Source organism: Trichosurus vulpecula, chromosome 9 (genome assembly GCF_011100635.1).
Source record: "Trichosurus vulpecula isolate mTriVul1 chromosome 9, mTriVul1.pri, whole genome shotgun sequence".
Taxonomy (NCBI): Eukaryota; Metazoa; Chordata; class Mammalia; order Diprotodontia; family Phalangeridae; genus Trichosurus; species Trichosurus vulpecula.
Window position 1 is genome coordinate 141,583,570 of NC_050581.1, and position 20,581 is coordinate 141,604,150.

Genomic DNA, 20,581 nt, shown 5'->3' on the forward strand with positions numbered 1-20,581 from the left:
GTCTAGGTGGTACAGAAGATAGGGCTAAGAGTACAGAGGACCTGAGTTCAAATGCAGTCTCAGACACTTAATAGCTTTGTGGCCCTGGGCAAGTCACTTAATCCTGTTTGCCTCAGTTTCTTAATCTGTAAAATGAAGATAATAATAGCACCTGTCTCCCAGGTTGTTGTAAGGATCAAATGAGATAATGTTGGACATCATTATTATTATTTGAGGTAGAATTCGACCCCAGGTCTTCCTGACCCTCAGTTCAGCATCCTATCCACAATACTACCCAGTTCCCCACTTGGTTTGTTTCCAGTTATTGCTTTTTTTAGTATTACAAATAACCCCTCCATGAATATTTTTGTACAACTACTTATTTTCTGTTGTTAATCTTGTTAAGGTATTACCCTAAAAATAGGATTGCTGCATAACTTCCTCTAATTTAAAAAGAGAAAAGAAAAAGTCAAGTCTTTGCAAAATTATTTCTTGATTCAAAAACATCTCACTATAATACACAAATAGTTAAGTAGCAATTAAATAATTTTATCTACTGATATTTGTCTAAGCAGACCTTGAGTATGCTATTTTTTGAGGTTCTCATTTAAATTGAAATTAGTATGTACAAAACTCTAATGTATTCCCCATTAGCGTCCACTCAGAATAATCTCGTGCCAAATTTCTCATCAAAGAGCATGGGTGAGTAATTTCACAAAATTAACCACAAAACTTCTGAAAGAAGATTGAAAAGGAACGGGAGAGCACAAGGGTAATAGTTACGTATTCTTAGCAATAGGAAATAACCCCTTGGAATTAATTCGGGTGATTTTTACAGGATATTATGCTTTAGAAACTTACAGTTCATAGGTGGGCAGATGGTAGCTGATGCTTTAGCACTCCCACCACTTGTGCAGATCTTCCCACAGATTGATAGCCATCCATATACTCTTGTCACGTGTAATTCTGAGCCATGAATAGAGGAAGCATCCACAGTGTTGAAGGTCTTGGGTTGTATTGAGAGGACTCACACACCAACAAGAGACATGATAGTACTTCTGAACTCTACCCTGCTTGCACCACATCCAGAAGGTTGCATTCCATTCTGGACACCAGATTTTATATTTTTAACATGATTTTTATTGATATCTTTTATTTTTATATCACCTTCATTTCTCAGTGTAACTCTCTCTCCTCCCAAGCAATTCTCGGTAACAAAGCATAAAAGAATAAAAACAAAACATAATCCAGCTCCAGCAAAACTAACTCACATCTGAAGTCTGACAGTGTGTGCAGCAGTCCACAGCCATAATCCCCTGCCTCTACAAAGAAGAGAGAGGTGGTACCTTCTCATAGCTCTCTTTTTCAACCAAGCTTGCTCACAGCATTCATTTTTTATTATTTTCTTCCCATTGTGTTTTCTGTTTACATTGTCATAGTCACTTCAAAATTGACTTTCCTGTTCTGCTTACATCATTAGGTATCAGTTTCTCTGTTTTCCCCGACTTCTCTGTATTCATCATATTTACCCTTTCTTATAGCAGAGTAATATTCTTTTACATTCATGTACTCCTACTTGTTTAGCCATTCCCCAATTAATGGGCATCTTCTGTGCTTCCAGTTCTTTGCTACTATCAAAAGTGCGCTGACCCTGGAGTTAGGAGGACCTGAGTTCAAATTTGGCCTCAGAAACTTACTATAGCTGTGTGACCCTGGACAAGTCATTTATCCCTAATTGCCTAAAAAAATTTTTTAAGTGCTGCTGTAAGCATTGTCGTGCCTGTGGAATCATTCTTTTTGTCATTGATCCCTTCGGGGTATGTATCTAGCAGCAGAGATTTGATCCTGTAATATTTGAAGGCTATAATCTCAAGGAGTTCCTGAACAGAGGGAAAGAACCCATATAAACCATATTTTAACATATTTTTCTCTGTCTTCTCCTCTGTATTTATCTCATTGCATAATTACTTTCATGCTGTCTTCCGTCATTAGAATGTGAGCTCCTTAAGGTCAAGAAAGGTGTTTTTGTCATTCTTTATGCCTTCAGTGTTTATCACATAATAATCACTTCAGTGACTGTTGAATTACTGTGTCAGCCTTCATATTGAAGTCCCTGAATATCAAGATAAATGTTGACTTAGTTTAGAGGGTCTTGTGAAGTTATTCGTAAAATTCCTCATCTTCATCTTCACCTTCTGCACTTTTCTCCATAGTGGTCTGTTTGCTAATACTCATTTTGAGTGCTGCAAGGAGAGATGAGCCAAGTGTCCTGGGAAGTAGAAGAACCTGTGAGCTATCTTTCCATTTAGTTGCAGCTTCTTTATGTCTTCTGGTTTCATCTAAAGCAATATTTTCAATGTGAAAATGATCCAGTTCCTTCACTAGTTTACCCCTTTGTTGACTGTTGGACAAATTAGAGTGCCAGAATTTAGAGGACTGTTTTTAAATAGTCTAAAAACTGGTTCTTAGGATTCTCTACCCACTTTTCTGATGCTCTGCCACCATCACAGTGGAAGTAGAAGAATGTTGCATGGGGATACTTTTAATCAATCTCTTTTAATGAGTCATTTTGGTTAAAATGATTCATCACCTAGTGTTCAACTTTATGGCAATGAGTTTTTTTCCAAACTAAGCTACCTAGTCTTCGACAGTCATTCACTGGAACAGTACTTGAAGGCTTTCCAGCTTGGTAGAACCTAGTAGAGCTTATGGTCCACTGTCATAGCCTTCAAAAACCCATCTTCTTTGCTACAGTGATATCCTGGATGCTTGTGGATTCAGACAACAAACATTATTAAGTTCCCACCATCTGCTAAGCACTGGGCTGAGTTCTGAGGGTACAAAGAAAGGCAAAAGATAGTCCCTGATCTCAAGGAGCTCACAGTCTAATGGGGAAGGCAACATGCAATCAGCTCTGTACAGACATGATCTAGACAGGATAAACTAGGGGTAGTATCAGAAGGGAAGCAAAGTTAATAATGGAAGATAATTAATAAAAAATATTTTTGACATAAAGGAATTTGACTCAGCCAGCATATAAGAAACAGTAGCTACCTCTCCTGAACTCTTTTTTTCACTCTCTCTGAATTTTCCATGCTTCCTTGTATGGTAACTATGAGTGTACAACTGATCTCCACTCCTAGACTATAAGTTCTTTGAGGATGGAGAGATCACGTGTTATTCATCCTGTGTCCTGAACAGAGCTAAGAAAATGTTGGGTAGGGAGATGGGATAGTGCCTCTTTCAGGTCATAATCTGTTACCATAGAGTATAATATGTGGACTTGTACAGTGTAAGTGAAAGCTGCTTAGTTTAGAGCAAAAGCACCCTCCTGATCCATGTGCTTTCAGTTGGCTTCCTAAAGGGCTTTGTCAAAGAACTATGTGTCTCGGTTAATCAAAAGTGAATGATCTATAACTGCACAGTCTAAACTATTCTATATATCCTTTTGTATTCAAATGGATTCTTTAGCTTTGTGTTTTTAGCGGAAGGGGAGGTGGGGAGTAGTTCAGTGTGTCTAGAAGCAGATAATGGGTAATATATCCCAACACTTTTATGTTGGAAAATAGAATACAACCTTATTGAGAGGCAGTGTGGTAAACTAGAAAGAATGGAGTCAGAGAACCTTGGTTTCAATCAGTTTGCTATTTACTACCTGTGTTTGTATCACCTTGAGGTTATATCACAACATCTCTGAGCCCCCTCATCTGTAAAATGAGGAATTTCACTAGAATGACAATTGAAGGTCCTTTTCCCTTCTAAATCTATGATCTCATTTTCTACTACAGGAAGTAATAAGTTTCCCAGCACTTAAGGTCTTAACCAGATGCTGTTTGAATGAATGCTCATTAGCGATGTTGTGGGGAGTCCTAACCATATATGGGTTCACTATAGGTGACTTCTCAAGTCCCATCTAACTCTGGGATTCCATGAAGGAAAAGCCAAGGACTGTTCATTCAGTGGTGATTGTAATTTTTTTTTTCTCTCATTACATCTTTCTCATCTTAGAGTTCTCAAGTTTTTAGCTTCCCCCTCACCTAGTTCCTAAAAATGTAATGCTTGGTAGATTTCTGGAAATGTGTCTATCTAAATTAAGAAGTATTAGTTAAATATCTTTCTCAGTTCAGTGCAAAAAAAAATATTTTGTATATTTGACCATACTATTACCATCATGGCAAAAATAAAAATTATCTTTTTTGTTTTCTGAAAAGGAAAAAGAAATAGTAAAAACTGAGTCTATATTGCCCATATTTACAAACTTTGAGATTTCAACCATAATATATGTTTATACCTGAATCGAAATGCTTAGTGAGGAGCTGTCAAGGAAATACCATTATTGATTATTGTGTGGCACAGTAGAAAGAGTTAAAGAAACTAGGTTCAAATCTTGATGGTGCTGTTTCCTTTTGTGAGCTTATATAAGTCATTTAGACAGAGATAAGTGTCTAGGCCTCACTGTCCCCATCTATAACATTAGGAGGCTGGTTTAGATGATTTCTAAGGTTCCATATAGCTCTAAATCTATAATCCTATCATCCCTACAAATGATCCATGAGTTAATGGCCCAGGGCTTTTAGTATATTGTATTGTATTCTAGTGGCTTCTTCTTTATTCTTTTTGAAGAGTCAGCAGAAAAGTGGTTCTCCGGCATGTCCTAAAATAAGGGAGAAAAAAGCATATGGTTTGAAGAAAAGAAAAATATATGTGTATTTACATAAACATGCTAAATGTAAAATTTAGAAAAAGTATATGTTGAATGATTTCTCAATTCTTTACAGTACTGAGGTTCGAAATCCCAGCCTTGACACCTGACTTCAGTGACCCTAGGCAAATTCTATTACCTTTCAGGGCCTCAGTTTCTTCATCTGTAAACTGGCAACATGGATTTGATAATCTTGAATGTCCCTTCCACTTCTACTGATTTATGTGTGGCCCTCTAGCCATCATCTGTATTTTTCTTATTATCAGATCTTTTCAATGTGTGTAAGAAGCAAAACAAAGTAATCCTAACTTGTACATATTCAGTTTGAAATACAAATTATTCTTATCAGCATTTGAACAGTTTTTCCAAAACTAAATCCATTCATATAGGATTTTGCTTCCACAGAGCTAATGGGAATAAGTGGTTTCATTGTTTGTCACTATGGAAACCAGTCAGCCTATCCTGAATCACTATTAGATCATACGGAATGATGCACATATCTCTCCGTAACTTCATCATTCAGCAAGTTGGTTTCATGTACACTTGCTCCAACAGTGTGATCTGACCATAGCAAGGGGGACAATGCAGGGTTCGCCTAGGAGGCTTTCAGCTGTGAATTTTCTGAGCACTTTTTTCCAAGGTCGAAGGCACTCTACTTCTGATCCTTTGCTTCGTTTGCACCAGAGACGGCGGAATTCAGTTATAGAAGTGCTTTCTTCATCTTCTCATCGGGTTATGGTGGCTATATCCTCTGTCAGCAGTGCAGAAATAAATCCAACTTTTCCTGAAAGAAAAAGTAAAGCTTTTTTCTTTTAGATTACCAGTACCCTTGTATTTCAGTTTGCATGCTATGCTTAGGTAAATTTTAGCTTTGAGTAATTCTTGTTGTCTTTTATGTAAATATTTTAAAAGGATTTATGAGAAGGTGGTGGAATAGTTTATAGCATCTTTATAGATTTTATTACTAATTATATTTCCTGAACTGAGCTCAATCTCTTGTGAAATGTCTAGCTTTTAAATTTTTTTCTTTAAATGGCAGTCCAAATGAGGTTATGGTAATTACTGTTGTAGGTGAAAGCTCTCTAATAAAAAGAATGCCATACATTCAAGTTGAAGGGAACATAATTAAGACACAGCTGGCTGTCTTAAATGTCGAAACAGAATCAAAGTCTTTTTTTCCATATTGCTATGTCATTTGGTGATGATGTGATATTTTCTCTTGCTGGTTTCATAGGAAGTTCACGACGTCCAACACCAAAATATACTAAAGTTGGGGAACGTTTGCGACATGTTATTCCTGGACATGTGGCATGTTCAATGGCATGTGGTGGTCGAGCCTGCAAGTACGAGAATCCAGCACGCTGGAGTGATCAGGAACAAGCCATCAAAGGGATTTATTCTTCCTGGTAATGTGGGCTGGTTTTCCTAAAGCTGTCGTTGAAAAAGTAGCATGAATGCATTAACATAACCATAATAGCAATTGTATTTTTAAAGCATAAAATCTTTAAATTAAGTTCTTAGAGACACTAACAGCTACTGGTTAGGAGATTATTTCACTTTGTTTCTGAAATTATTAATGATACCCTATCTAGACAAGAATCCAACAAAATCTTTAGGTGTCTGTCCTAATTTCATGTTTTAACCTTTGAAATAATGAGTTTTATTTGACATTACCATAATTGCCAAGTTCAAGGAATTGTCCTATTCCTCTGTATTGAAGATGGCTTGATCCTATGGAAAGAGCATTTGATTAAAGTCAGAGGTCTTGGAGTCAGGTCCTGGCTTTGCCACATAATTTCTCTGAGCTGCAGTTTCCTCGTTTATAAACTGGGGATCATTTCATTGCCTACCTTAGAGAGGTGTTGTTAGGATCGAATGAAATCACCTTTGTAAAGTGCTACTGAAATGTCAGCTCTTGTTATACCTGAATAGATGTCTAAACATGTTGACATAGTTGGTAGTGTTTTTTACTCTTTGTAAGTGACATTAATTACTGATACTTACTGCTCTTGTTAGGTAACAGATATGTATGTAGATAGTAAGCTGGATAATCACACCTTGCTCTATACATTAGCTGCATTACTGAAGAATTATAAATAAACTGCAGGAGCATTCTCCTTCAAGGATTCTTATGCCAAATCATTCATAAGGCAAAGAATCTTTTGCAAACTATGTATTTGTTCCCTGTCTTAACTGTCTTGTAAATTTGTATTCTCACATAGCGAATGTTATTCAACTCCTGTCTGTGATATTTAATAATGAATAACATGGCAAAACATGAGAGGCAGCTTGGTAGAGTGGCTAGAGCTCTGGAGAACCCCCCTCGCCTCTCTGAGGAGCACTGATGACCTCCAAGATCCCTTCTACCTTTAAAGCTTTGATTGTAGGAAAGATTTCTGAAGTTGTTGTTCTCCCTTTTCCCCAGGATATTATGAAGCTAAAACTTAAGATCTGGGTACATTTTGTCCTTTTCTAATCATTACATAAATCTGCAACCAGATCTGTGTAGGTAGATTCTTGCCTAGTATTAGAGGGGAGAGGGGGAAGCTTGAAAAATGAGGGGGTTGCGCTATCTCTGGGGCCCCTTCCAGCTCTAAAATTCGCAGGTTCCCTGCATTTAATATCTTCCTTCTGCCTCTCTAGGGTCACAGATAGCATACTTGCAATGGCTCGACCATCAACTGAGCTAATTGAAAAGTACAACATCATTGAACAGTTTCAAAGGTAAGTGACCTCAATGCTCATAAATTCAGGTCCCTTAATTTGCCACCAACATCACTTTTGATATCGAATAAAAAAGGTGTTCTCATTTCTACAATAGGCGGTTAGGAACTTCATCTCAAACAAACAAGAAATTAAAGCTGCAAGTGTTTACTGATGTTAAGGTATAAATAAGGGCAGAAAAAAAATACCAGATCACAATATAATGAATTTCTTTTCTCCATAAGCTATGGCATAAAAACAATAATTAACCTTCAGCGACCTGGAGAGCATGCAAGCTGTGGGAACACACTAGAACCAGAAAGTGGCTTCACTTACCTCCCTGAAGCTTTCATGGAAGCTGGCAGTAAGTTCATTCCTGCTGATTTTCTTCATTAATTAGCAAATACAATGTTTATGGAATCTTTGCTGGTATGTTCCTCAGTTTAGAAAAGCTTGGGAAATGCTACTTGTAAACAAGATCTCATGAAAAAATGAAAATAAATGCTTTTGTCTTTTTGGGTGCTGCTGTTGGGAGGCCAAACTCATTTTAATGTGTGAGAGAGATTTCTTTAGGCTAAACCCATTAAAGTCAACAACCATAATTATCATAAAGTCATTTATTTTGTTTTTACGTAGAAATGGAAAGTGTACTGCTTAAAACTGGCAGAAATGTAGGCTCAAAAGTGCAAGGTCTTGAAGGTTTGCACGTAAAAACTACTTCATCTTTTTAAAAAAGATTTGCTCCAAGTAGAAATAAAATCTAGATTTATACTTTGTTGTTGTTCAGTCCTTTCAGTCATGTCCGACACTTCATGACCCCATTTAGGATTTTCTTGGTAGAAATACTGGAGTGGTTTGCCATTTCTTTCTCCAACTCATTTTACAGATGAGGAAACTAAGGCAAGCAGGGTCACATAGCTACTAAGTTTCTGAGGCTAGATTTGAACTCAGGAAGATGAGTCTTCCTGACTCCAGGCTTGGCACCCTATCTGTTCACTGTACCAGCTAGCTGCCCATATTTATACTAGGTGGTCTTTTATTAGCCTCTTGTGTGTTCATGCAGAGACATAATAGAACATTTTCTACCTACAGCTTAGTAATTTTCATATGAATCACTTCACTTTTTAAATTCATAGTTCTCCCTTTCCTTAAGTTATTCCAACAGAGTTTCAATAGGACATGTCTTTTTTAATAGTATTTTTTTCCAATTATATGTAAAGACAATTTTTAACATCCATTTTTTAAAATTTTTGAGTTCCAAATTTTTCTCCCTCCCTTCCCTCCCACCTCCCTAAAATGGCAAGCAATTTGATATAGGTTATATATGTGCAGTCTTGTAAAATATTTCATGTTGTGAAAGAAGAAACAGACCAAAAGGAAAACACACACACACACACACACACACACACAAAGTAAAAAAGACAGTATGCTTCAATCTGCATTCAGACTCCATCAGCTCTTTCTTTCAATGTGGATAACATTTTCTGTCATGAGTCCTTTGGAATTGCAATAGGACATGTCTTAAGCAGGACAAAAAAACTATCAACCTTTTTATCAGCGTATTTACTAAGGGATTTGGCCTCAATGCCCTATAAAGTCCATTCCACCTCTAAGATTGCTTGATTTTTACTGCAGAAAGACAACATATATTTTAAGTACAAACCTAATCAGACTGAACCTCAGGATCATACTTTTTCTGGTTTTTAACTCATTTTCATCAGAAATCTTCATAAGTATTCTTTCTTACAAGTTGATTTTTTTCCTCCTTTCATTTTTTTAGTTTACTTCTACAATTTTGGATGGAAGGACTATGGTGTAGCATCTCTCACTACCATCTTAGATATGGTGAAGGTGATGACATTTGCCTTACAGGAAGGGAAAGTAGCTATTCATTGTCATGCGGGGCTTGGTCGAACAGGTAAATTTATGTCAGTGGATGTTATGGTTTTACATATATCCATATAGATATCACTGTGATATTTTCTAAATATAGAAAATAAATATTCTTCAAGAATGCTTCCAAACTTTTACTACATTTTGCCTAAAAGGTAAACTGATGATGTTTGATGCACCCAATATAATCTTACTCTCCAAAAATTCTGGAACTTGAGACCTCTTTGAGGTCTCAAAAACTCCCTTATGACAAGCTGGCTTTGCTCTGAAAAGCAAACTGCCCGACATTCTCACTTTGCTTTCATAAGAATGAACCTGATAATATCTTTAAATGGCTTGGCCTAAGAGCTTACTTTTTGTAATAAAGGACTGTAGGTCTAGAGTAAGCTAAATCACTAACCATTTATTTCTTCGTATAAAGAAGAGCTTCTTCACCTTCTCTGGTATATGAAAAGTTTATGTTTCATTGTAAGAGTCCTCTTTTAAAACATCCCTTCCCTTGTAAATGCTTTCTTCATAGCCCTATGGTCTTTTCCGGGAATGAGGATTTTGTTTATGAGATGCTATTGCTCCAAGAACCAATAATTTTACTTAAAAATACTTTAAAACCACCTGGTAACAGAGGGAAAAGAGAACATTTGCATTATAGTCTGCCCTTATTAGGGTGTGAAATAGGTACCATTCATAACCACGCCCATTAGAGAAACAGCTAGTCTGACAGCCTGAATTGGTCAGATCCATGGCAAGTAGCTTTAAGGGCATATTTTGGTACAGGATATAAAAGGTTTGTATATGAAGATTCACAGACCTTTCCTATTGTAAAGTGTGTCTCACAGAGTTAAAACCAGTTCATAGAACATTAGGAACCACAGTAGTTTGTTGCCTGTCTTATAGTATAGTGTTAGAATTATGTGGGGTCAAGAAACATGTATGTTTTTGAGAGAAACGTATTCAGAAAAGTGGAGCAACGTGCTGATCCAAAAAGAAGAAAAGTGGGAACAAATGTAAGATTGCCCAATGGTCAGGGAAGAAAGTAGGTTGGGAATGTGACTAATCCAAAAGAACTGATAAGCGTGGGAAGGGTTAGAAAGTGGAATGTATGAACACCCTGGGTGAAGTACAAAGGGCAAGAAACAGGAGGCATAGAATTTTTATCAGGAAGACAGATCAGGGTACCATAAAGAAGAGACGCTAGAGCTGAAGATCCTGAGCAACAAGAGCAGAAGTCTAAATCAGATGGGAAAGAGATAAATCTCTCCATCTAGGGGAAAAAATGAGAAGATAAGGAAGAATTTAAACATTATTGCCCAGTGGTTTTGTTAGCTGCCAGTCATACCAACCATAATTACTTGATGTTGCTGGTAAAAGGCCAAAATTTAGAACTATGTGTATATAGTTATCATTACATATTACACACATAGTTATGATTATAACTCTAAATTATCCTTGAAATGTTCACATACATAGATCTCTTTGAATATGTTATTTAAATTTTAAATCAACAAAATATGGTAAATGACTAGTTAAGTTTTCACATGTTAATAATCCTTTTCCTTCACTTTTTTAGGTGTTTTAATAGCTTGTTACTTAGTTTTTGCGACAAGAATGACTGCAGATCAAGCGATTATTTTTGTTCGGGCAAAAAGGCCAAATTCGATACAAACAAGAGGCCAGTTATTATGTGTAAGGGAGTTCACTCAGTTTTTGATTCCTCTCCGCAATGTGTTTTCTTGCTGTGAGCCCAAAGCACATGCTGTTACTTTATCACAGTACTTAATTCGCCAGCGTCATTTACTTCATGGTTATGAAGCTCGACTTCTAAAGCACGTGCCAAAAATTATTCATCTGGTTTGCAAACTGCTGTTGGACTTAGCTGAAAACAGACAAGTGATAAAAGAGGACATTTTAAAGGTACCTGATCTCTCTGCTGAAATTGAAAAGACGGTTTCGGAGATGGTCACAATGCAGCTGGATAAAGAGTTAATGAGACATGTGAATGATGCATCCCTTCCAGCAGTGACAGTAGCTTTTGAGAACCAGGATGCTGTTTTCTCCAGTGAACATGAATTTGATCCTCTTTGGAAGAGGCGGAATGTTGAATGCCTTCAGCCTCTGACTCATCTGAAAAGAAGGCTCAGCTACAGTGACTCAGACTTAAAACGAGCTGAATTTCTTTTGGAGCAGGGGGAGACTCCATGGACAGTGCCTACTGAAGTCCTCCTGTGCTGTAACCTCAAGCAGCAGCAGCAGCATGTGAGCCAGGCTTGTGTTCAGCCATCGCCTCCACTGGACATCAGTAAAGAAGCTTTAGTCCGCAATACGTTTTCTTTCTGGAATCAGCCTAAATGTAGTGGTCTAGAAGGCTCTAGAGATGAGGGGTCACCACTTTTTCATAGGAGAAAGATCCCAAAGGAAATCCAGCGGAGTAGAACCTTTTCTTCAGGTTTTTCAGGTGTGCACAACTCTGGGGAGTTAGTCACAGCCAAGGTCGCAAATACACCCAGGACACCAAGCAGCCTGCCCCAGAAAGCTGACCACTATAGGTATGACCCTGGCAGTAATTGGGGACAAGATCCCATGGCTTGTGGTGGGAATTACTATGTCCCTCAGAATTGTTACACTGCTCCTGGGGCAGGATGCTTTGTCAGATCTGAAAGCCAAGAAAGTAATGCCCCACCACAAGCAATGCCACTGAGTATTGAAGCACGAAGAGTGTTGGCAGCAAAAGCCCTGGCAAATTTGAATGAATTTAGAGAAGAGGCGGAAATAAAACAGAAGGTGGAAATTTGGCAGGTATTTTTATCTTATTTCTTAACCTATATGCTATAAATTTAGTGTCAGAGCAAAATTCCTCTCAGGTTCCTACGTAAGCCCTCCAAATCCTCTGTTGAGTTCAGGAATCAGATTAAACGTGTAATACTAAGAAACATGGCTATAGTTGAGGTCAGTTAGATTTAGGTTAGTTGGCACATTGGGCTCATTATATGCTGCCGTGCGAAAATTACATAAATGTTCTTTTCTGTCTTGAGTAAGTTAAGAAAGATGTTTTGGATCACAGGGCAAATTCCTACTCCAGGCCTTCAGGCAGCTAACCTCCATAGTGTACTCAAAACCTGCTATATCAAGAAACAAGCCTCCATGTCACCCTCATTGCTCAGAAGGCAAATTGAGCTTTCAGCAGAAGGACCATTCCTTTTTAATATTATTTGGGATTTTAACTTTGGGCTTAGTTTATTGTACTTTTCTGTAAACTTTTGTAATGCAAATTTAACATTTCTAAAATGTAACTACAAAAATTTGGTAACAACAGCTGATATTAAATCACATCAGCTTGATTTATTAGCTTATGGTCAGTGTGATATAAATTATTCTTTAATACAGCTGCCTTTCCATAAGTATGGTACATATTAATATAAAAAACTATCTTAAAATTGCTAAGTAGATAGATAAGTAGGTAGAGCATAGTGCTTACTATGTGCATGGCACTGTACTAAGTACACATCCATCATTTTGCTTGAAAGTGTTGGTATCATTTTACATACCTAGACTTCAGAAATAAATAGGCATGCCTTCAGTGTGTGGCCTCATCAAGACACATTAACAATTAAATTAGAACTCATAAAACTGGGAGAGAAAGCACTTGCTGAAGTGAAGCTTTCTTTATTCATTAGAAGGGCAATTTCTTTGTTTGGTTATATGAATAACCATCTTAACAGATAAGTCATTTAAGTGTTTAGGTATAGAGTTGTCTTTATTCCCTATTCTTATCTCTCTGTTAAACCTGTGGTGCTGCCTAGAATTCCCATTTTTTTCCCCTTGGCCTCATTGCTCATTATTTCTTTAGATGACACTATGAAACCAGAGAGATTTAGGGACTGGGAACAGTTATAAAAAGACTTTCCAGAAACAAGCCTCCATGGTGTTGACACTCCACTGAAGATCTGTTTGGGGCACTTCTGTTTCCCTCGCTTCAGGATCTAATTTTCTTGAACCGAATAGCAGTAAGGCAGAGAAGTCACTTCTGCTCAAAGGATAACTTAATGTGATTTAATTTGTTGTGATTTTTTCCCTATCCCCACTCATATCTCCCAAATGGAATAAGGTATAAAGCCTCACATTTCGGTCGTTTCCAAATTTATGTAGTTTTTGTCAAGGTCTTCAAGTTGTTTTCATCTTATGAGAATACAGTGTGGTTTTCATCATGTTCTACATGATTACATTATGATTCTAAAAAAAAAATTTAGAAGACAAAGATCTGCTACACTCACTTCCAAAGCATTGTTAGTTGACACATTGAAACACTTCATAAATGTAAGCTGTTACTTTTATTCAGACTCAAAAGCTATTCCATAAATGCCACTGTAATTTACCAGACTTTCTGAATTTTTAAAACTCTTGCAGTATGAATTCCATTATGAGAAATTTGATACTCTCCTGGGGTTCTAAATACAGAAGGAACAGTTTCTCTTCTTGAAAGCCTCTACTCAACAAATATCAGAATAATAAAGGATATAGACAGAACTATGATTTGGGGTCTGGGACCTTTGGGCTGAACCCTCGGGCATGAAATTTAGAGGGTACTAAAAGCATTTAGATAGAAACAGTTGAGTTTATCACCTACTTAGCAAGAAGAATTAGTTAAAATAAGAAGGAACTACATGGTGCCCTTGTGCCTCTCCCAATGGCTGCCTCTCAGCTAAGCTCCTTCCCGACTTGCTTCTCATTCTCTTACTTCCCTCTGTGGATGCTTTGAGGTACCCCACAGTTCCAATCCAGAGGGCCCACTTTATATCCCACTATAGAACTTTATATCCCAAGGTCTGAGGTCCTTCCTGCCCATTCATTTATTTGAATTTGGGTGCCTTTCATTTTCTGACTTTGCTCCAGGCTCCAGAATTCCTGTTATAGATCCAAATAACACAGATTATTAAATCTGAGTCAAATGGTGCCATTTTTTACATTTTCTACCTTTTTTTCTTTTTTAGAAAGAATTGAATTCTCGAGATGGGGCTTGGGAAAGAATATGTGGAGAAAGAGATCCTTTCATACTGTGTGGCTTGATGTGGTCCTGGGTAGAGCAACTAAAGGAACCTGTTATAACCAAAGAGGATGTCGACCTGTTAGTCAACAACTGTGCCGATGCTTCAGAAGCACTTTCCTTACTAGAAAAGGTGATGTGGCCCTTGTATTCATTTCTCTGACTGTTAATCTCAGAATCGCAAAGCTGGAGTGGACCTCAGAGGCCTTCACATAGCACCAGTACCTGAACAGGCATCAGTACAAGTCAGTATCCCTTTGATAGCATCTCCACAAACTATGGACTCCAGCCCTTTGGTTGTTTACTGGGCACATACAGTCTCCTCAAGTAAATTATAATTCCCAGGATTGTTTCTCTGGTTCTTAACCCATCTCTCCCGTCTTCTCCTCAATTCCCCTCTTTTCTAATCATAGCACCTGATTCATCACACAGGCACTTCAGAAAAATTTGTTGACTAACTGATTAATGATGAGGGCTGTGTCAAGTTTTAGCATGGTTTACCATACACTAATGACATCTTAATTGAAACAACTGTGCCCAGGAAAAGTGAGAATAAAAAAACAAGATTATGGAAAAACACTTAAAATTCAGTGCAATTCAGTAAACATATTAAGCACCTACTATGTATATGGCAGCATATGCTGGGCACTGAGTATAGAAAGACAAAAATGAAAACGTCTCCATGCTCAAGGATGATGTCAGGTATATTCCACTGGATAATTTTTTGTTTTCATATTCTTTTGGAATTTTTATACAATATGCAGGTCATTATTGATCAAACTGGTATATACTCTTCAAATTACATTGAAAAATACCAATACATATTTAATATAGACAGTCAGGTGGAAAACTGATGGAGTTCTAGCCCCAACATCAGGAAGGTCTTCCCTCAAACCTAGCTGTGTGACCCTGAGCAAATCACCTAACAGCGTCAGCCTCAGTTTCCTCATATGTGTAATGAGGGTAATAACCCACCTGCCTCACAGAGTTGTTGTAAAGATAAAAGGCTAATGTGTAAAGTACATTGCAAACCTTAAAGATCTACATAATGCTAGTCAGATAGCACTTATGACTTATTTTAAGATTTTTGGAAGATAAGATTCAGTTCCAGTCTTACTCATATCTCTGCAACTAATGATTTGTTTCTTGTGGAAGATTTTGAAACAAGTTATGTTTGTTTTTTCTAAACAGGGGCAACACCAGACTATTCTTTGTATCTTGCACTGTATAGTGAATTTGCAGACCATTCCAGCTGATGTAGAGGAAGCCTTCCTTGCCCATGCCATTAAATCTTTCACCAAGGTAAATACCTGTCAAGTAATTCAGTTTTGTTCAACTCAGGTCTCTGAACTGTTCAGCAGGGTCTCTGAACTGAAATTTAGGAGTTTGTCATTAGTTATATTCACTTTAAAGGAAATGTGTTTAAAATTTGTAGTCAAAATTAACATAATTTTGGCCAAAGAATGGTTAAGTGATATTAGGAAAACCTTGGGGTAATGATAGGCATTTTTAAAAGAGAACTTTAGAAGAGTTTATTTTTTAGTTTAAGAGAGAAGGAATTAGATGTTTAGCATTTTGAAAATATGTTGAAAATAATGTGCTCAACAGAAGTCAAAGAATCTTAATTGAGCCTGTTCTGCCTCAGATTGAAACAAGAAACTATTTTTTGAGTATTTCATATTCAACATTGATTAGGCAGTACTGTGTTTTGGCCTGGAAAATCTTAATAAAAAAATAAAGACTATTTCCTTTTCATACAGATCCTTTTTGTGTTTGAAGGAAAGGCTGCTTCAGCTACTCTGAGTGGAAAGTCTCAGAATTAAAGAGGAAAAAACCTCCCTCAGTTAAATTATCTGGCGCCCCCCAGTGGTTGAAATTAAAAATACTATTTTAAAGAAAGGAAACCCATGGTGTTTCTTTGGTAGATGGATTCTAAACATAATATATTTGGGGGGATATATATTAAATTAATACATACATACATATTATATATATATATATATATATATATATGTTTGTTTATTTATTTATTTATTTTTAGGAATCACTTTTGTTAAAAATTGAAAATTTTACCAAAAACATCTGTGTTCCTCATTTGTTAGAAGTAACTTCTTCAAGGTCACTATCTGACTGAGTAACTCTGGGAAAATCACTATATCTCTCTGGATCTGAGCTTCCTTATCTGTAAACTTAGGAAGTTGTATTAGCTTAGCTTATCTCCAGAATTCCTCCAAGCTATAACATTGTCTAATTCTGTTCACATTTAAACCTTAGAAGACTTTCAGACTACCTATTATACATGGAAAGTTATGTTTTGTACCATAAGGGCAAACAGAACCAGATTGAATGAAAACTAAATGATAATACTAGGGAAGGTAGAGAGAAAGAAGATGGACTTTGCCAACATGATCAATAGTAGTCAATAAAGATTAGGTGCCCGCTCTGTGCTAGGCACTGTGCTAAGTGCTGGGTATACAAAGAAAGATAAAAGATAGTCTGAGGAGCCCCCACTCTAACAGGGAGACAATATGCAAGTCACTCTATATGAATAAGCTATATACTGAATAAATTGGAAATAATCAACAGAGCTTAGAAGGCACTAGAAGTAAGAGGGGCTAGAAAATCTTCCTGTAGAAAGGAGACTTCAGGGAAGCCTGGAGGTAGAGATGAGCTAAGAGGAGGAAGGAGAGGCCACACACATGGAGTCATCCAGGACAGGATCTATGCCTAGAGAGGGGAGGGGAGAAGTGGAGTGTCTTATTCAAGAAACAAGTTCTTATTGTTCAGAGCTAACTTTTATTTCATTTGTAGTGTTTAAGCTGAAGAAAAAGCACATGATACTTGATTCATAATCTATAAACAATTACCTATACATTCAATTGTATTTATTTCTCTGCTGTCTGTATGATGCTAAATATATTGGATGGGATTTTTGAGTTTTCACACAAATACTCGCTGTTTTAAGAGACCTAGTCTGGTGTAGTTCTTAATTAAAAATAAGCGTGTGAAGATTCCCCTCTGAATTGTCACAGACTAGTTGTGGGACATGGACCAAGTCACTTTGCTTTGGGGTGCCTCAAACCATTCTTGAAGAGGCCTGAGTCACTGTTATGGGGCCTGTGATAATTGATCTGCATTGTTGCAGGGAGTTCCTTTCCCAAAGCTCCCTCCTCCAATGAAGATCACAGGTACAATTAAAAAAAAACCTGAATCTGTGAAATTCATTCTGTTTATATTTTATGCGAATGGTATATAATTTTGTGTAAGATCTGCACATAGAGCAGGAAAGCATTTTCTCCATCTCTTCAAATAATTTAAAGGCAAAATGTTCTTTTTTTTCCCTTCATTGGGCCTTACTAAGAAAACATTTTATAAATGAGCTCTATTAATATAGTTTTTCTTTGTTACCAGATTAATTTTGATTCTGAAAATGGACCAGTGGTTTACCACACCCTGAAAAAAATATTTAAGCACGCATTAGAAGAAAAAAGAAAGATTACAAAAGAAGGATCAGAACACATCTCTTAATGTTTACAGTTCTATGTTGGGGGTCTTCTGTGGATCCCAAGAAGGATCTGTTTAATCAGCTACTTTTTCTTCCTTCAGTGTTTATTTTAACCTAACCTAAAGACCCTGATAACATTTATGTTCATATGTGAATATGTTGAAGTTCTTAAGAGCTGCTTTTTTTGTGGTTTTATTGTGGCATTTCATTTAAAGTGATATCATTTTATATTATGTATGGTATTATTTTGAGGCTATTGATTTTGAAAAAATATATCCACAAGCTTTATTTTTGTGTCTAAATAATTGCCATCAAGTCAGTGCCATTTCCTTTTACTTAGTGAATTGAGCTAATATTGTTGTATTAACATTTGAAAATGTACATGATGTTTACATTAATGTTTTTCTGTTTTACATTGTAGTAGATAGCTGACTCTACTTTCCAAAATAATTGTCTTGATGACTAAAGTATCTTTTGAGTTTAAAAAATAGATACTTTAATAGTAAAACAACACTATATAGCCATTCCTTCCTGACATGTACCTTTAATAAGTCACCAAGTGTCTTGAAATGTTGTTTTATATTTGTGAATACAGATGTTTCTGTTGCAAGATTTTTAAAGGATTTTTTCATTTGTTTGAGTTTCTTTTCTTTTTAATATGGCAAAATATTTCAAGGTATATTTTTTCAATATAAGTAATTTGATGTTAAAAGATTGAATGTAATTTGATTTGGTAATTTTGTATTTGGGAAAAGTAGATCCGCTTTATTTGTCAGGGCCATGGATGAACTTTGCAGCACACCAGCCTTTGCCATCCCAGGAAGGCAGTATCCATTCTCAGGACCTAAAGCCTTATTTCCTCTGTACTGGGTAACTGCTTAGCCAAATAGCTACAAGCTTATCTTCAAATTATCTTTAATAAGAAAATAGGATGAGGGACTAACTGATTTGCGTATGAGACAGACCAAGCTTTCATAAAATGCGTGGGCCCATAACCATTGAAAGCATTTTTCACAGTAAAAAGAAACTTTGGTTCAGGAATTTCTTATGGGATTATGGAATCCTAGAGGCATCTTTCAGTGCCCTATGCTGGCCCCAGCATATTCTGTCCTGTGGAGTAAGGGCATGGTCAGAGTTAAAGAATTTTTTGTTCCAGAGTTGGTAACAAGTATGGTTACCCAGCCTCATCTACAGCTCCATCTCCAAACCCCTAGTACCACTAGGAGACTTCCATATCTCTTGACAGGAGGTAACAGGCTGAGGTGATGATGGGACTGGCGACATTAGGCACAGTGAAAGATATTCAAGGGGATTTAACAGCAAAGCTCTCTTGTCTTATCATTGCTGTCTTCTATCCCATTTCTAGTTCTGGAGCTCCATGGACCCTGTCTCATCAGGACCATTTAGTTCCAGAAGTTTACCCTATCAAGATAAGATTCTATCATCTCGGGATTATGATAGATTAAATTTGGTCCAAAGAGACTGTGTTTTTCAGTTGCCAGCTGAGAGATGTTATGTAGGATAAATTGATTTCTTGCCCTAGTTCCTAGCAAAGCAAGCTGTCAGTTATAGAAATGGCATTTTTAATAATAATCATAGTGATGAAGACAAGAGTTGAAGTGGCATCCAGGAGAAATTAGCTTTACCCCTTATTTTGTTGATATTTACTGAAACAACTCCAAGGAAAGGTGGGGAGAGTGCACCACCTATCCTAAAGACAATTTCAGGGAAAACTTGATTGAATTACAGTAGTTGAAATGCCCCCCAACTTTTATATTGCAAATTAAGCAAGCTACTATTCATCAGAAATAATGGTCATTTTCCACATTACTAACTCAGTTGTTGAATGTTAAATAAATTTCTTGAGAGGACATTCCAGTAATTTGTAATAAACTGGATTTGCCTCCATTCCTACAGACCAGATCATTCCTGAAATTCCTCATTTTCAAGTGCCTGAGTTGGGGGGTGGAGAGAACAACCAAAAATAACCTCTGTTTTAGTCAAAAGTAGTAACAAGATTATAGAAGAATAAATTTTTAACCAAAATATTGTAAGCCCTATGCTCTCCATATATGGGCAAATGACAACCATGATTCATTTGACAAGTTGATAATTTACAAATACAATATTAATTTCAATTTGAAGAGCAAATACAATATATTCCTGATGCTATTATAGTATTCTGTGGTTAGAAAGTAGATGCAAACCAGTCATGAAAATTAGTATATACCAAGGACCTGAAAAAAATGACTAGCTAAAAGAAAACAGGCTGTAGCTGAGTATTGTATTAATTTTAATAAAAATGGAAAATAGAACTACAAATAGTAGCAGTGTACTTTTTTAATCTGCTGTTTCCTATCACAATGAGCATCATGATGACACTGGTAAGCCCAGGGTAGGGGATGTGGAAGTTGATAAAATGTTCTTTAAGGGAATAAATAATGATTTGGGGGTTAAAAAAAATTAGCCAAGATAATGTAAACATCCTTGGTCTTAACTGTACCTTGTCAAAGACTTGATTAGCTTAAGTATCAACATAGAGACAATGTTGTTTACCCACCATCTAAATAAGCTTTCTTCTTGGATCAAGACTAGGACTGAGCTCTTGTCTCAGCCCTTGCACCAGCTTGCTGTATATCTCTGCCTAAAGTCACTTCTCCTCATGGGCCTCAATGTCCTCATCTGTAAGGGGTAGAAACTATAATGTTCTAGGAGGCATCAGACTGTAAGGTTTCCAACTGGAAGGGATGTGAAAGGTTAT

General features: G+C 36.7%; 1 protein-coding gene across 1 annotated transcript; it reads left to right on the forward strand.

Moving 5' to 3' along the window:
- The first annotated feature begins 5,263 nt into the window (after positions 1-5,263).
- On the forward strand, positions 5,264-20,139 carry PTPDC1 (protein tyrosine phosphatase domain containing 1). The gene is made up of 9 exons (XM_036739645.1): positions 5,264-5,477; positions 5,916-6,087; positions 7,325-7,405; positions 7,630-7,748; positions 9,165-9,302; positions 10,845-12,070; positions 14,263-14,448; positions 15,507-15,617; positions 17,727-20,139. Exons 1-9 carry the CDS (start codon positions 5,264-5,266, stop codon positions 17,841-17,843), a joined length of 2,364 nt encoding a protein of 787 aa, XP_036595540.1. The 3' UTR covers positions 17,844-20,139.
- The last annotated feature ends 442 nt before the right edge of the window (positions 20,140-20,581 follow it).

Coding starts and splice junctions, on each gene's coding strand:
- PTPDC1 (XM_036739645.1), top strand. CDS start 5,264: ATGCAGGGTTCGCCTAGGAGGCTTTCAGCTGTGAATTTTCTGAGCACT. Junction 5,478..5,915: donor AACTTTTCCTGAAAGAAAAA/GTAAAGCTTTTT, acceptor CTGGTTTCATAG/GAAGTTCACGACGTCCAACA. Junction 7,749..9,164: donor AGCTTTCATGGAAGCTGGCA/GTAAGTTCATTC, acceptor TCATTTTTTTAG/TTTACTTCTACAATTTTGGA.